At 42.2% G+C, this 17,631-nt stretch overlaps 2 protein-coding genes across 2 annotated transcripts; both read right to left on the bottom strand.

Annotated features, from left to right (window-relative positions):
* Positions 1–5,895: 5,895 nt before the first annotated feature.
* LOC124210702 (dynein, axonemal, intermediate chain 2) lies at positions 5,896–8,962 on the bottom strand. Its single transcript, XM_046608954.2, has 10 exons — positions 8,729–8,962; positions 8,449–8,610; positions 8,101–8,359; positions 7,750–8,003; positions 7,511–7,670; positions 7,238–7,430; positions 7,018–7,153; positions 6,756–6,902; positions 6,449–6,667; positions 5,896–6,377 (listed from the first exon to the last, which is right to left on the bottom strand). Exons 1-10 carry the CDS (start codon positions 8,909–8,911, stop codon positions 6,297–6,299), a joined length of 1,794 nt encoding a protein of 597 aa, XP_046464910.1. The 5' UTR covers positions 8,912–8,962; the 3' UTR covers positions 5,896–6,296.
* Positions 8,963–10,174: 1,212 nt separating this feature from the next.
* Positions 10,175–16,790, bottom strand: LOC124216469 (nose resistant to fluoxetine protein 6-like). Its single transcript, XM_046621020.2, has 12 exons — positions 16,380–16,790; positions 13,917–14,173; positions 13,547–13,767; positions 13,177–13,459; positions 12,884–13,044; positions 12,621–12,789; positions 12,298–12,494; positions 12,079–12,217; positions 11,757–11,952; positions 11,517–11,659; positions 11,240–11,373; positions 10,175–10,998 (listed from the first exon to the last, which is right to left on the bottom strand). Exons 1-12 carry the CDS (start codon positions 16,705–16,707, stop codon positions 10,965–10,967), a joined length of 2,262 nt encoding a protein of 753 aa, XP_046476976.2. The 5' UTR covers positions 16,708–16,790; the 3' UTR covers positions 10,175–10,964.
* Positions 16,791–17,631: the final 841 nt, after the last annotated feature.

Raw genomic sequence — 17,631 nt, 5'->3', positions numbered from 1 at the left:
GTTCGCTGTCGTAACCGCTCCCGCTGTTCCTTGGCCGTCATGACCCGCTCCGCGAAGCTAGCCACCGCCACCCATCCCTCTCTAGACCCTACCATAGCCCTGATCAGGCCAGGCGGTGTCAGATCCTCCCCTACGAAAGGCTAACCCCTTTGTGTTTTTGGCGAAAATTTTCGCGATTTTGAAAAGTGCTAGAATAAATTCTTTCATGCACTATTCCAACGCAAATTTGCGAGAGAAATCGATTGGGCGCGGTCCCAACATGCTGCGATCAACGCATCAGAAGTTACAGCAAAAAAACGAGAACCTGTGTTTTCGACATTTTTCAGCAGGTGCTTTTTCGCTCGCCATTTCTCTCCTGTTGGTCCTACGCTGCTTTTGCTGCTTTTTCTGAGTTGCTGGGGGTCCAATTAGTCGAGAAAGAGTCATCCAAATCGAATCTGAGACCAAAAGTTTTTTGCTCAAAAAGGCTAACCCCTTTGTGTTTTTGGCGAAAATTTTCGCGATTTTAAAAAGTGCTGGAATAAATTCTTTCATGCACTATTCCGACGTAATTTTGGAAGAGAAATCGATTGGGCCCAGTCCCAATACGCTGCGATCAACGCATCAGAAGTTACAGCAAAAAAACGAGAACCTGTGTTTTCGACATTTTTCAGCAGGTGCTTTTTCGCTCGCCATTTCTCTCCTGTTGGTCCTACGCTGCTTTTGCTGCGTTTTCTGAGTTGCTGGAGGTCCAATTAGTCGAGAAAGAGTCATCCAAATCCAATCTGAGACCGAAAGTTTTTTGCCCAAAAAAAAAGTAAGGCTGACCCCTTTGTGTTTTTGGCGAAAATTTTCGCGATTTTAAAAAGTGCTGGAATAAATTCTTTCATGCACTATTCCGACGTAATTTTGCGAGAAAAATCGATTGGGCCCAGTCCCAATACGCTGCGATCAACGCATCAGAAGTTACAGCAAAAAAACGAGAACCTGTGATTTCGACATTTTCCAGCAGGTGCTTTTTCGCTCGCCATTTCTCTCCTGTTGGTCCTACGCTGCTTTTGCTGCGTTTTCTGAGTTGCTGGGGGTCCAATCAGTCGAGAAAGAGTCATCCAAATCGAATCTGAGACCAAAAGTTTTTTGCTCAAAAAAAAAGTAAGGCTAACCCCTTTGTGTTTTTGGCGAAAATTTTCGCGATTTTAAAAAGTGCTGGAATAAATTCTTTCATGCACTATTCCGACGTAATTTTGCGAGAGAAATCGATTGGGCCACGTCCCAATACGCTGCGATCAACGCATCAGAAGTTACAGCAAAAAAACGAGAACCTGTGTTTTCGACATTTTTCAGCAGGTGCTTTTTCGCTCGCCATTTCTCTCCTGTTGGTCCTACGCTGCTTTTGCTGCGTTTTCTGAGTTGCTGGGGGTCCAAGTAGTCGAGAAAGAGTCATTCAAATCGAATCTAAGACCAAAAGTTTTTTGCTCAAAAAAAAAGTAAGGCTAACCCCTTTGTGTTTTTGGCGAAAATTTTCGCGATTTTAAAAAGTGCTGGAATAAATTCTTTCATGCACTATTGCGACGTAATTTTGCGAGAGAAATCGATTGGGCCCAGTCCCAATACGCTGCGATCAACGCATCTAAAGTTACAGCCAAAAAACGAGATCCTGTGTTTCGACATTTTTCAGCAGGTGCTTTTTCGCTCGCCCTTTCTCTCCTGTTGGTCCTACGCTCTTTTCGCTGCGTTTTCCGAGATCCTGAGGGTCCGATTAGTCAGGTGAGGTTCATTCAAATCGAATCTGAGACCAAAAACTTTCGGCTCCAAAATCGAAGAAAAAGTAAGTCTAACCCCTTTGTATTTTTGGCGATAATTTTCACGATTTTGAAAAGTGCTGGAATAAATTCTTTCATGCACTATTCCGACGTAATTTTGCGAGAAAAATCGATTGGGCCCAGTCCCAATACGCTGCGATCAACGCATCAGAAGTTACAGCAAAAAAACGAGAACCTGTGTTTTCGACATTTTTCGGCAGGTGCTTTTTCGCTCGCCATTTCTCTCCTGTTGGTCCTACGCTGCTTTTGCTGCGTTTTCTGAGTTGCTGGGGGTCCAAGTAGTCGAGAAAGAGTCATCCAAATCGAATCTGAGACCAAAAGTTTTTTGCTCAAAAAAAAAAGTAAGGCTAACCCCTTTGTGTTTTTGGCGAAAATTTTCGCGATTTTAAAAAGTGCTGGAATAAATTCTTTCATGCACTATTCCGACGTAATTTTGCGAGAAAAATCGATTGGGCCCAGTCCCAATACGCTGCGATCAACGCATCAGAAGTTACAGCAAAAGAACGAGAACCTGTGATTTCGACATTTTCCAGCAGGTGCTTTTTCGCTCGCCATTTCTCTCCTGTTGGTCCTACGCTGCTTTTGCTGCGTTTTCTGAGTTGCTGGGGGTCCAAGTAGTCGAGAAAGAGTCATCCAAATCGAATCTGAGACCAAAAGTTTTTTGCTCAAAAAAAAAGTAAGGCTAACCCCTTTGTGTTTTTGGCGAAAATTTTCACGATTTTAAAAAGTGCTGGAATAAATTCTTTCATGCACTATTCCGACGCAAATTTGCGAGAGAAATCGATTGGGCGCGGTCCCAACATGCTGCGATCAACGCATCAGAAGTTGCAGCAAAAAAACGAGAACCTGTGTTTTCGACATTTTTCGACTGGTGCTCTTTCCGCCGCCATATCTGTCTTGTTGGTCCTAGGCTGCTTTTGCTGCGTTTTCTGAGTTGCTGGGGGTCCAAGTAATCGAGAAAGAGTCATCCAAATCGAATCTGAGACCAAAAGTTTTTTGCCCAAAAAAAAAGTAAGGCTAACCCCTTTGTGTTTTTGGCGAAAATTTTCGCGATTTTAAAAAGTGCCGGAATAAATTCTTTCATGCACTATTGCGACGTAATTTTGCGAGAGAAATCGATTGGGCCCAGTCCCAATACGCTGCGATCAACGCATCTAAAGTTACAGCCAAAAAACGAGATCCTGTGTTTCGACATTTTTCAGCAGGTGCTTTTTCGCTCGCCCTTTCTCTCCTGTTGGTCCTACGCTCTTTTCGCTGCGTTTTCCGAGATCCTGAGGGTCCGATTAGTCAGGTGAGGTTCATTCAAATCGAATCTGAGACCAAAAACTTTCGGCTCCAAAATCGAAGAAAAAGTAAGTCTAACCCCTTTGTATTTTTGGCGATAATTTTCACGATTTTGAAAAGTGCCGGAAGAAATTCTTTCATGCACTATTTTGACGTAATTTTGCGAGAGAAATCGATTGGGCGCGGTCTAAACATGCTGCGATCAACGCATCTAAAGTTACAGCCAAAAAACGAGATTCTGTGTTTCGACCTTTTTCAGCAGGTGCTTTTTCGCTAGCCGTTTCTCTCCTGTTGGGCCTACGCTCTTCTTGCTGCATTTTCCGAGTTCCTGAGGGTCCAATTATTCAGGCAACGGTCATACGAATCGAATCTGGGACCAAAGTAGGTGTAGGAGTAGGAGTAGCGGTAGGAGTGTAAGTAGGGGTACGATCACAGATAACTCACGAAGCTCTTTAAAACTTTCAGTGTATTTCAACTCACACTTGTACAGTACAAGAAAAATCTACTCATTATCAATTGTCGCAAAATGCTGAAGTTATTAGCTGGTCATTGAGGCGCCTCGCCGCTGGAATCTCAAATTGACCGGAAAGATGGAGTACGTGATTTTTGTCTGAAATGTAAAAACCAAAATTTCTTTTTATTGATATACCCATATTTATATCATCGATTAACTAAAAAACTCAGAAGAAGACGTTAAATCATATTCATTTTCGTTCAGAATTTTCATGGTGAAAATCGTTACTTTTTACGTTTGAGCTCAACAATTAATATCATATCACGGTTTTTTGGGTCATTTTGGTACATCGATAATAGAATGGTGCGCTAATTATAAATAACTAGTTTTGAAACACTCGCTCGCGAAACCTCGCTCGGAGTCGGATGCCTAGTGTAACTGGTTTTTGTGCTCGTGCGCTCGCTTACTCGTTGTCAGTGTTTTACCATCTGACAAAGTTGTAGGGGAGACTGGTGCACGATGACTTCCCAAAAAATTCTGGTATTAGTTTCGCAGTATACAGAATGAACACCGTCTTTGTGCATGTGACGCATACCGAATCTGCACGTAAGATTTTTCTTGTATAATGTTACAAATCACGTTTACACATGCATGTAAGTATAACGTATTGTGATTTTGTGACAATAAATTTCATCAAAAAATACCACAGAACGATTAGCTCAGTGCTGACAGATTTGAAACACTACGCACAACAATTTTAGCTCTAATTGAACGACGTTATTGTCATGTATTTCGATGTATACAATGCCAACCACTCACCAATTGCAATTTTTTGATCCTGGTCGTTCGGTTCTTTTCTCCGATTCAAAAAGTTATCTGAAGCATGCGTATTGGTTTGATGACCTTGAGCGCAGAAACTATGGAGCGCTTGTTCTGGAAGTCCAGTTTCACCATGAAGCGGACCTGGAGCGCAGAAACTACGTAGCGCTTGGTCAAAAGTCACCAGGTCAAGAAACTGGACTGCCAGAACTACGGAGTGCATTTTCTGGCCGTCAAAATCCACCAGGTGGAGGACTTGGACGGCCAGAACTACGGAGCGCTCGTTTTGGAAGTCGAGGTTCACCAGGTAGCGGACCTGAAGCATGGAAACTACAAAGCGCTTGTCCTGGAAGTCGAGTTTCACCAGGTAGTCGACTTGGAGCGTAGGATCCACGGAGCGGTCATCCTGCAGGTCGAGTTTCACCAGGTAGCGGACTTTGAGCGCAGAAACTACGGAGCGCTTGTCCAGGAAGTCGATTTTCTGCAGGTAGTGTACCTTGAGCATAGGAACCACGACGCGATTGTCCTGGAAGCGAAGTTCCACCAGGTAGTGGACCTTGAGCGCAGAAACTACGGGGCGCTTGTCCCAGAAGTCGAGTTTCACCAGGTAGCGGACCTGGAGCACAGAAACCACGGAGCGCTCATCCCGGAAGTCGAGTTTCACCAGGTAGCGTACCTGGAGCATAGAAACTACGGAGCGCTTGACCTGAAAGTCGAGTTTCACCTGGTAGCGGACCTGGAGCACAGGAACCACGGAGCGCTTATCCCGGAAGTCGAGTTTCACTAGGTAGCGGACCTGGAGCACAGAAACTACGGAGCGCTTAACCTGAAAGTCGAGTTTCACCTGGTAGCGGACCTGGAGCACAGGAACCACGGAGCGCTTGTCCCGGAAGTCGAGTTTCACCAGGTAGCGGACCCGGAGTGTAGGAACCACGGAGGTAGAGAACCCGGTGTCGAGATCTGCGGAGCGCGATTCTCGTACGTCCTCTCTACTGAGCAGTTGTTTCCTGACTGAGGAATTCGGCTAGCTGATTTTCGTCTATATAGATCGGTAACGGCAGGAGAAAAAAAATTTTGGGTGACGTCACTTTCTGAACATCCGAAGATTCGAACATTTAAACTTAGGTTTCGAACTTTAATGATGTACGATGATGCATGATGTGTGATGATATGATATGATGTATAATGATTTTAGTTTTCACCCTTCAGACAAGAAATACGCACTTTATCTTTCCTACCGATTCCAGACTCAGGCGGCTAGGCCCTTCGATGGTCCGCCGTTGACCAAAGATGTATTCTTCAGTTAACGAGTCAGCTAATAACGCTGTTGTTCTGCGACAGTTGGACGATAAAAATTTTCGCTCGTAAGTTTTAAATGTTTGTTAAAATACATTCGAGGTTTTGAGAAGCTTCTTTCTTTCTCTCCCTACCAAAAAAAAAAAATAATAAATCCCAGACAATAAACTTCTTAGGTCTTTAAATCAGGACACTGCGTTAAATACCGTCTCACATACGGAGCATCCATTTCATCTCGATCAAAATTAGCGCAGCCGTGATGTGTTACAGTTACTCTAAGTTTTTTCCATACTAACACTTTTCAAAAAACAATTCTGCTTTTTGAAAATCGGTTGAATTTCGAATGAAAAATTCCAACGGGGTTAGCCTTGTTTCTTTGATTGCGATGTTCAGAGCTCGGAAACTTTTTGTCTCAGAATCGATTTTTACGACTTTTTACAGACTAATTGACCCATAGAAACCCAAAAAAGACATCGAAGATTTCAAAGGACCAGCAGCGAAGTTATTACGAAGGAAATATTTCGTTTTTTGGCTGTAATTTTTGATACGTTGCTCGCATTGTATTCCATAGAGCTTGTCCATCATAAGCTCTTCGACTAGCTTTTCGAGATTTTAATCGACATCACTGCGACAAGTCACCCTCAATGAGCTGCGGGCAATCCATTTTGCACTGTATTGTTATTCACTTCAGAATTTTCCATCGAAGTTTGCCGTACTATTTCCTATAAATGAATGATAACAATGAAATTAAATGCTTTGCGCAATTTAAAAAAAGGAAAAGATGCGACGTTACCGCGTCAACGGCTTGCTGGTAATCCAACTCGCACTGTATTGTAAGTGGATCTGCCTCCGTTGCTTTTTGACTCTCTATCGCTTTGCTCGCATCCAGCTTTGCGTTCAAACTTTCTTGCGTCTCCGTTTCCGCCTCGAGCCGCCCGGTCTTCAGTTTCAAACGCGTTTCCCTGTTTTTAGCCTCGATCACCTTTTCTCTCCGCGTTTCTCTTTCTAATAGCTGAAAAATCAGTCTCGAATGAACAATATTTCCATAGGCTTGAAAGCAGATGGCACGTGCTTCATAGTAGAGCTTATTTGCTGCTTACCGCAGTCAATAGAAGCTTGTCGTTTTTTTGATTAATCGTCAGAGCCTCGGAAAACTCGACTAGGTACGCTGTTCCATTTCTGCTGGCTACCACAGCAAGATTACCTTCAACGTGAGGCCTGATGCAAGTCAGAGCCTCGTCGCAAACCTGTTGCGCTCACAAAATAAATATGATAATAAAAAAAGTATTAAGCAAAATAGTTTGCCGAGTGAACTGATCGACTCATGTTACCGGGAAAATTGATCTATTTGTTTATGTTCACCTTAACGCTGAGAACAGGCGAATCTTGCTGCACAAGTATGTCCCACACATCCAAAGTCCCGTCCATTTTGGTTAGAAAAAATACGGAAAACCGAGTTGCGCTCCAAGCACCGCTAGTCAATAAATCTCTATGGCCTCTATTGCAAAGAAAAAAAAATACGAGTTTCACAGTCGCTGATCAGACTTCGAACGAAGTAACGCTATTGAATGCTTTTACTCACGGTGTCCACGCAATACACGATTCCCTACAATCCTCAGACCAAATTCTCGCCGTCCAATCTCCAACGGTCAAAAAATTTTTTACAAAAGTTGGATTACGTTCAACGCTGATTACTGGTCCGTACTGGGCTTTGAATCTAGTCGCTATTTTCTCTCCGGGTGTTTTTCCCTTACGGTTTCCGGATATCACCAACCCTTCAATTCAGTGGCAGTAATATTATGCGAAATTTTTAAGTCCGCGCGTTACTCTCCCATTACAGAACAAATTTAGTTACCGTTTTCCAAACCACACATGAACCTTGTACCCATAGACGGTTCAAACTGCAAGGCCGAAATGCCTGTCGCCCTGCCAACATCCTGTTCCTCCGGCTTGAGCAAATCAATAACCAAATTCTCGGTCGGACTTTGTAATTTTCGGGTATCCCACCATTTGATCTGAAGTTGAAAGGTACCGGATTATCCTTCGATTCGCTCGGTAATTATTTGACCAGTCATCTGCTGTCATTGCTTATACCTGTCCGTCATTAGAAGCGCTGAAAAATTCCGTCCCCGTCTTTGAATTTATCCATAAAACTTTGCTGCACGGCTCTCGGTGACTGTGTTCGACCAAGCTTGTCTCGACTGGTTCCGAACCCCGTCGAATATCCCAAGACGCAACTTGCCCGGACGTCATGCCGCTAACCAGCGCGTTACTGTCTTTTGGGTTGTATTCCATAGTCAGGTTCGGGCAGAAGGGTTTCAGAGCCATGAACGGATTGTTCGGATTTTCTGGAACGCGATATTCGAAGCTCGTTATTTGCCAACACCATTATCGGCAACAACTGTATGAGGGTACATCGCAACAAACCGAACGCCTTTCACTCACCTACGTCCCAAATGTAAGAATATGGGCTGGAATTCATCGTCCTCTTGAAATCCGTATCACAATAACTTACAGCGAGTCTCGTTCCTTGATCGGGAGACCAGGACATGTGGGTGATGGAACGTTTTACGGGTAGAGGATCTCTGTAGACATTGACAGTTCTCGAGAAAGTCTTTTGAACCAACGGGGCTGCCTCTGTGTCGTGAAAATACTGCTCGTATATGTCGCAAACGTTGTTTTGCAGGATGTAATGTTCCATGGGCTCCCGGGAAACAAAAAGGAGAAGTTGCGAAGAAGAAAACGACATTTTTACTCGGGACAAATCACAATTTCGAATGTCATCTCGCTCACCGGTAACAACTGAAGCATCGTATGAATGTACAGTTCGTCCTTCTCTATTTTACGTCTGTAACGAACCGTCTGTTCCAAATCGTGAGTGTTCACGTCCTTCGGCCATCCACCTTCGACGTGATGCATACCGCCCTCCTTGTACGTTGCCGTTGTCGTGTTTACCTGAAGAGATAACGAACAATGTTTGTGAAAAGAGCCGTCGCCCAAAATTAGTGACGCACAACAATGAAGGTGAAGGTGAAGATGAAAAGTTTCGGTCCTTTGGCAAAATCTAGCTTACCTCGTGCTGGGCGAATATTTTGCTACATTGCGTGCCCTGGGTGATAGGATTTTTTCTGATGAAATTGTGCATCAGGGATGGTTCCGACTGAATGTTGACCATCGTATTGGGACCGCTGTCCGAGAAGGAACACCAGCGTCCAAATTGGGCCCGGCTTTTTGTGTACACGTATTGCGTTTCCATTTTTTTTCCACTATTTTGAGTTTTACTCTTTGTTTATTGCGAACTTTGGCGCCGAGGAGACCTTAATCGCAATTCAAATGTTCTCTCATCAAATTATTGAAAACAAGATGAGGCATTTTTCACTCAAACTTATTATTCGAATCATAAAACGGCGTTGAACCGTATTCACTGTACGAATTGCAGACCGATTTACATGTTTTATTATTATTAATATTTCTTTTTCTAATTTTCTTATGCAAATGTTAACATTTCCCAATTTTTTTTTCGCTTTTATGCAGAGTTTACTTTCATGTGGGTAATTCGATTTTAGACTATGTTACTAACGTTACGTCGATACAAAAGCCACGGCTAGCTTGTTTCCCTGGTAACGATTCACCCCTTATCTATAGATTCGCGCGTTCTTACTCTTAGTTCACAAATTTACAGGTTTCGTCGAAACACACGTTTACTTTTATATTTCACCAGCTGGTGTCTACAGGATCTACGCAACGTGCTCCGTTATAATTTTTAGTATCGATGTGATTAATTGTTCGATATTGTTTACCTGAAAATCGGGACAGAATTAGGATTTTATTCCGTCTTATACTATCATAAAAAAAGTTCATAACTCCTGGAAACAAGTTTTTCATTTTTTCTGGTCTTTTCCCGCTTTTTTTCTAAGTTTCGACCTATTTCTTACTGAAAAGTTTCTTAAATTTTTTGAAATGTCACTTTTTGATACAGCGTGCGTAAAATCCAAAACTTCGAAATTTCCCTAAAAACGATAGCATACGCAATAGATTGCCTGAAAATATAAACTGGAATTTAAAAGACAACTCGTACTGTGAAAAATGTAAATATTGTTTATTCATTGCATTAATTGTTGAGGCTGCAAATATAATTCATAATGAAATTTTTAATTTCAAAAGACGACTATGAATCTAAAAAAAAACATCGATTATTCGTTTTGTAAATCATTGATATTGCTAATATCTATAGAGTAAATGCCAGATAATATTTTTTTTCCCACCGCCGCTCTTCTGCCGCCAACTTACATCCATATGCTGTTTGTATGTATTCTTTAGAATGTTCTTTATCTTTATCAACCCCTCTTCTGAATTCTACACACAATATTGCAAAAAAATATTGAGTCCCACTAATCAACTTGTATCCCGGGTTGAGTCGGAAATAAAGTCCTATACGCAACACGGGAATAAATGTCGATTATTCCCTTGTTGCATAATGTGTACTATTTTCCTACGATGGATTAAGAATGAACTGTAATGAACATTTGACCAATTTTATTCAAATGAAAATTCATAATTTATCTAATGTACATCGTTTGGTATTCTATCGGTAAAACATTGTAAAAAAATTGGCAAGCGTCTACGGTCATGACTTCTTGTAAATAATCTTTCAGGGTAAACTCTCCATCACTGTGGCAAATTTGAAATTATTAAAAAATTGAAGAACTGAAAATTCGCAGATATACTTGATGACCCCATTTGTTGTATAAATTCAGTCTTATTGTTTTGTTTCTTACTAGACTGTAGCTGAAATATCCGAGTAAATTCTTCATTAGTTGATAATATTGGTGAGTTTGCATGTGTTAGGTTAAGGGTGTATCCTTCCGATTTTTATTCTCCTCCAGAAATTTACTCACAGAGTTATTACAAATTCACCCAGAGTCCCCTGCCAGTTTGGTATCTGATTACAATTATAAAGATGATAGCTGTTTAATTTCACGTGCGTCAGTTAAGTGCAAACCGCAAATTTATTTTGGTTGATATATAACTTGCCCTTCTCGGTGTTGACTTAATATAATGCATTAACTTGTTTATGAGATTTTATTCCACATCCTCGTTCTAAGCCACTCCAAATTATGTAGGTACTACGAATCCTATGGTGTTTGAGACGAATGACTCTTTTTATAAGAATAACTTGATGCAAAATTACAAACTGGGGATATGCAAGTATTTGTACTACGACACCGATATACCAACCACGAGTTTACCTATACATATATCATACAATGCATAAGGCGGCAATTTACGTAATTATGCTTAGGTCATTTTCAGTTGCTCTTTTTGATGTCGTCGGAATTCGATCTGAAAATAAAAAATATACAATCTACATTGTACTTATGCCACAATAAGATCGGCAACGTTCAAATTTTGTACGCCAGACTTCTTTATCAAGTAGCCACCAGGTACGGGATGAAATCTCTACCTGTTGTACCGTTGAATCATCTGATGTCCTGATGATGCAACTTTAGCCCACTTGATTATTGAATCAGGTACGGTGCAGGATGGCTTATGGAGATCTTTTAGATCTTATAAAGATACTCACTCTTCCGAGGAACATCTGCTTGGTCGTTTCGTGAGTATGAACTTCTCGATCTTTCGTATCGGCCCTTCGACAAACACCGACAGCAGCAGGGATATACCGAAAGTATAGAACACGTCTGGCACCAGTTCCCAGAACTGCAATATAGAAAATTGGAGAACTTGCTCGTTCGTTACAATGATGCTGAGGAAACGTCAACCTTTCATGTTACCACAACTACGTACGAATGTCAACATAACGTGGGTTACGTGAAATGTATATTGAGTGATACACAACTTACGCAGTTGTTGAGGGAAAATACCCGGGGGCTTCTGGTAGCACCGACATCATAAGATTGCTTGATATTGTGGACAAGATAAGCACCGTAAGTGAGTCTTGCAAGGGGCGGGACCCAGCGTGGTGTCATAAAGTTGTAATGAAAGTCTGAAAATGTAACGAATGAAACATTTGACCCTCCCGTATATCCAAAGAAAACGTTATTTCCATCGCGTTCCGGAATCTGCAAGATCCTCCAACCTACCCAAACCATCGCCAATTGTGATCAGAACAACGATCGAACATATTCCAAGAGCAAACGCTGCTCTGTGAAACCCGGCGTAGGCGGCCGTCTCGAGTGGGTGCAGCTCACTATTGGGGTCGTAATACTTGAAAGCCAAAGACTGGCTGATGGTAGTAAATCCGACTGCCAGTAGAATGAAAAGAAACCGTGACAAAGCCTAAAGTGCAGAATGATATACTTTTGAGAACGAGCAGCAGTATGGGCATGACAATTAGCGCAGTAGAAAGGATCAAGGATTCAGTTTCTCGTCGTCGAATTGTTTATTTTTTTATCTTATGATTACCTTTGGAAGTCTCCACGCGGCATCTTTATGGTCGTAGACAATTGCCCCAGCCAAAACTCCAACCAAATAGGGACCGATTCTCATTTGTGATTTGATATAGTGACTGACGAAATACGGATCCTTTCTAAGTTCCGCCATGCTTGAGCAAGACAGAGAATTACATGATGTGGCTATGATGACGACTGAATTTTTTCATCACTAGACGGGGTTCTTACTCACAAAGGCAATCCCAGGAATATTGGCTGCTGGTCCTGAACGTAGGTAATGAAGAAGGGAATGGCAATGCCCAGTGCAATCAAACTACAGAGGAACGGGTAGCCCAGTCTTCTCGGAAGCTTCCAATAAACCCATAAGACTAAGAGTCCCATGATGTAAAGGTGATAATCGACCGATAAATACCAGGATTGAAACATACACTGCAAACAGAAGTAGACAAAACGTTACACGTCAATTTGTTACGACTCACGGTGCAACAGAAAGCACGCGTTGACTAGTGAAGAATGATGAAGGTGAGGAACCGTCTACAGTGACGCAATACTGACCATCTCCTCGGGACGCACGTAGTTGTTGACGTATAAGAGATTAGCCCACCAGTTTTTCGCGCAATTATCTCTTTCAAAACCCACCCTGGCTTCCCAGTACGGACCGGATCCCATCATCGGCATCAGGGTAGCATTGAATAAGACGACCAACATGTAGAGGGGTGTCAACCTGCGGTAATATCATGCGAATCTTTATCTCTCGATCTTTCTTTACCGCCGTATATTTAATGATCATGAGAGCGAGGCGCGCTCGTCGGACCCACCGTAGAAATCTATTGAGTATGAGCGCGGTAAAATTCAATCGTTTACTCCGATTAAGATGATGGAGCACACCGTAGGCGACAAGAAGACCTCCGATACTGAAGAATCCATCGATGATAATCGTTCCGTTGAGTACCGTCATGGATAAGGGTATAGTGTAGGCCTGATGGGGCAAAAAAAAATACCAGATAATTGCACAGATGACGTGCTCTTACATGATTGAGTTACTTGATTTGGTAACAAGTAAGTGAGGTACTATACACTACTGTTGCTCCTGTAAGAAACATGCACTGACCTTTTCGAGGTACGTTGACTCCACGAGCGGGTAGCCGTAGTATTGCATCGATCTATGTCCAAATATTGTGCATGCCGTGAAGAAAAAACGTATCAAATTAATGCAATCGATACCAGGGTGAGAGCTTGGAGTAGAAAAAATCGAGCGCAAGTTACGCCGTGCGGAAAAGGAGAGGAAAAGGTCTCTGGGTTCGTTGTCCTTGACCGCTTCCTCCGAAGAATAGACGCTGCTGTCGTACCATGAACTCGCTACCACAAGGACAAACAGTCCCGCAACGATGAAACTGGATGGAGAATTGTTCGTCATGTTATTGTCTGTCGGCTTCAGCGACCGTATACCTTGGCCGTAAAATAATTCTGACTTCTCTTACAGAAAAACCTTTGCCCCCACGGTGAAATCCTCAGGGACGTCACTACGTGCTTGGCAAAGCGATGGCCTCACTGTGACGTCCAGGTGTATTTGCCGGGCGTTCGCCAACTCCTTCAAGGGCTCCGTCAACGCCGTCGCAACATCTTGAGAGCTGCAGCTGGCCGGAACGCAAAGCGACAGGTACACAGAGTGTCGTTTGACACGGCGAAAGTCTCCCGTGTACTGTGGAGACCAAAGAAAATTCGAACAGAGTCATAAATAATTGTATGCACGGGCATGGACGAGACTCTCTACGTGTGCTTTGATTTAACAATTCACTCCGACAGAGCTGGTGTTGGAAGTGAATCATCTCCTTATTGAAATTCGCTCACGTCAATCGCGTTCCAGACGGACAGATTTGGATCGAAGTCAAGGGTGAAGGTTTTCGGGCGTTTAGGTTCCACATCTTTCCGCTGGTACCGTAAGCGAACCAAACAGTAGCGACCTTCGACCTCGTCAGGCTCTCCCATGTCAGAGAATTCATCCGGCGGAAGTTCCGCTCGCAAGTTGTAGCATTGGTCAAAGCTTCCCAAATGTTTCGTGTGACCGTGAAGCACGCCGACCGGATACTTCGTTGAGGCGTCGAACACTGAAAAGGTTTTTTGTCACTCAACTATGCGGGAGATTCGATTTTTTTCGTTTTTCCAACGATTTCTCGGTACCTTTTATAATTATCCGTTGATATTACTTACAGTCATAATCGATATCTCCAGTTCGCGGCAGTAAAATTATACTATTCAAGTCCGATCGTCAAAGTTTGAAATGCGATTTTGCTTAACCGATCATCTCCATATTTTGGTGAACACGTGTTTAATATATCATTTCTTGAGCAAATAATGAATAATAACGAGTTACTTGAATATTTTACTGTATTGGATCATGTCGAGTTGTAGTGAACTTCGTATTCCTCAAATCTATTTACAAACAATTTGCACACACTTATATGTGCTTACGCATAGATTGCTAATTTCATTGACGTCAGACAATGTAAACTATGAACGGCCAACCGGTCGATCGTGGCTATTAAACTAGTCGATCGCAATGTGCAAAAAAAAAAAAAAAAAAATACATGAAATGCCCGACTCTGTCTAAAAATATTTCACCTTATTCGATGGTAAAGATTTGAGGTTGGCAAATCGCACAAAGTTAAGACAATGAACAGGAAGTTTCAGGTTCTATCAAGTTCGTATTCCTTGCGTAAATCATTCGTATATCAATCAATACAAGTGCGATGGTCTTCGAGTTATACGATTCACACAGATGATTATATTCAGCTGATCAAGTAGAGAGAGGAAAATCGACAAAGATGCCTCTCACTTCTTACCCAAATACATTACCCGGTTGACTGGTAAAGGATCATATAAGGACATTTTTGAATAAATCTGATGTTTTCCGATGGATTTGAACAAGAATTGGTACGCTACTATTTTGAGCTTTGCTGATTCAAATTTAAAAGCAAAATTGAAATATTCATTATAAGGGATCCTAAATGGCGGCCTCAAATACCGGTAATTAGGACTAGGCCTCAACAGCCTTGTACCAAAAACCCAAGAAACGGAATAAGTCTTTTGAAACGTGTTATTCGGGGGTTTCAGTCTTATTGGAAGAAAAAAAATTAACAATAAGACTGAAAATTCATCCCGACTCAACCCTGTTTTCACCCTTACGGGGTGGCAAATTGAAATAATAAGTTCTGAGATAAAATCAAGGTCCCAAAAAATACTCCGGGCACCAATTTCTGGGTACTTTGGTCGGTTGTATGTCGCTGCCAGTTTAGGCACAAAAACTGAGAAAACTCATAATGTTCAGTCAACCGGTTCCTCAAGGTAGACCTGTACTATCATAGAGGATTATGTTATGCGTAGGTATAGGCCCAGATTGTGACGGACATAAGAAACTATCATTTTCGCGTACCGCATTAGTGCGATTGAAACCGAAAACAGGTTATGCGATATATTTGTATTCGACTGAAACGAAATCCGTTAAACTGCTAAGGTTACACAAATATTGTTGGCCATTGACATTATGTTAAATTTTCAGGCTCAAAGTTATAAGAAGTCCATGGATAAAGTTAAACCAACCATATGAGACCAAATACAGCCAGCTCATGGTAGAGCCATTACATGGGTGTGGTATTCGTATACATACATGGAAAATATTAAAATGTCACTCGAGGACAACATAAGGTAGCAAATTATATTTGAATTCACGAAACCATTGAAGTTTTGATGACGTTTTTACTTGTGCAAGGATAACAAAAGGCATCATCGAATGCTGATTACCAATAATATCTTCAACTATTGCTAATCGGTATCAAAACAACCCTCGGTTTAAGTCCAGGTCGAATTACTACTCCAAAAATTGAGTCATCAATTCTAAATCATCTTGAATGCTTGTTGATCTCTTCGATACGTCGCAGTGTTGGCAGACTGAGGCAAAGTAAAGGAACCGTTTTTGACTCGATATACAAAATACGTTAGTGCAACAATTTATACCGGCAGTGATTGCAGATAATATGAGGTATTTCTCATCGCGGTTTCGTATGCAAAAACGACGGTGATATGATGGGAAGCCAAGCTGCTGTTATTATCACCCGTTTCGCGTTCTTAGCAAATATCAATGCATCACATCAGAAATCCTGAAAAGCGCTTTGACATCTTTATAGGTACTCGGCGCGCATCAGGCGCAATGCCCTCAATCCATCGGCGTTTCTACTTATTGGAAACGGGGGAAAACGAATTGTAGCCATTGCCCGCGTCGTCGGCGAATATCGAAAATGATTGAAATAAGCTTACTCTGGACGGCCCACAACGTGGAATTGGCGAGTTCCTTGAGGTACCGTTGGACTTGTTTCCTGCAACGACCCTTTGGAATCGTGTTTGAATTGGCGAATACCAACGGCAGAACGGGGAAGTCGGTCCACCACGAAGAACCTTGCGACACCGGTACTGCCCTTTGGAGATCGGCGGGGTTCTCGGCTTGCAATGTCTGACGCGTTTCGAGGGTGGTTGATAGCCATAACCGACTGTCGGAGGTATTTTCGTAGCAAAACTTATTCTCACCGGCGAAAACTTGACCGTTTGTTAAAACGAACAAGCATAGTAGAAAAACTGTCCCAATCATGGCACAAGTGAAATGTATCGATCAATTTCTTTTAATAAAGGTAAAAAAGAACTGTCGAAGCTATTTCGACATCCAGTCGCGGGTTACGAACTTCGAGTGAGTTCACACGCGTTTCCGATAGAAGCATTAGGTACACAAAGCTGAGTGTATCGATGCTTTTTCGTGTATGTCAGAAAAGGTAGCAAGGGTGGGAGGTAGTGGAACCCCCTTGGTTTATTTACAGCCTCTGCCTAAACGAGTCACTTGCACGAACGTGTGAGTTCAAGGTTGAGGTGGGTACAGCAATCATGCAAATCATCATGAACACGTACAAACGTATGGTTTATATACCGACACACTGCATCCAGCCGTGTGCGCTACGTGTGGCGCAGAAGTCGTCTTACGAATTCAGCTCGACCTTTACCTTAGATCCGCATTATATTTGCCGCGCTATTCGGTGCTGGCTCTGCATTTTACGCGAAAAATAATTAAATCTAGGCTAGAATAACTGAAATGTGAAAAAATTCACCAAGTTGCCGAAACTACGTCACAATAAAAGTACAAGAGCCACTTAGGTATTGCTAGTCTCCGTGGTGAAATCGGGGAAAAAATACAGTTTATCACTCTAACGTGTAAGGCCGATCTCAGAGACGGCATTATTGCACGGGGTCACACGCAACAGCTGCAAGACAATATAGTTACAGTGATCGTAACGAGAAAGAATATTAACGGATACTGGACTTTCCGGTAACAGCTACAAAACTCATTTTCATTCTCTACCTAAGACTATATTTTTCGATCCTGGTCAAAAATGAAAATAGTTAAGGACTGAGCGGTAACTGGAACTAAAAATTTCTCTTAGTGTACGTACCGTGCTTTGTTACAATTCTCCAGCTCAATGCGATTAAGATTAACTCTTAGCTTGTCACGTGGTTTTCGGTATAC

This window comes from Neodiprion pinetum, chromosome 1 (genome assembly GCF_021155775.2).
Source record: "Neodiprion pinetum isolate iyNeoPine1 chromosome 1, iyNeoPine1.2, whole genome shotgun sequence".
NCBI classification, from domain to species: domain Eukaryota; kingdom Metazoa; phylum Arthropoda; class Insecta; order Hymenoptera; family Diprionidae; genus Neodiprion; species Neodiprion pinetum.
The sequence above is the reverse complement of the archived record's forward strand: the minus strand, read 5'-3'. Positions and strand labels throughout refer to the sequence as shown.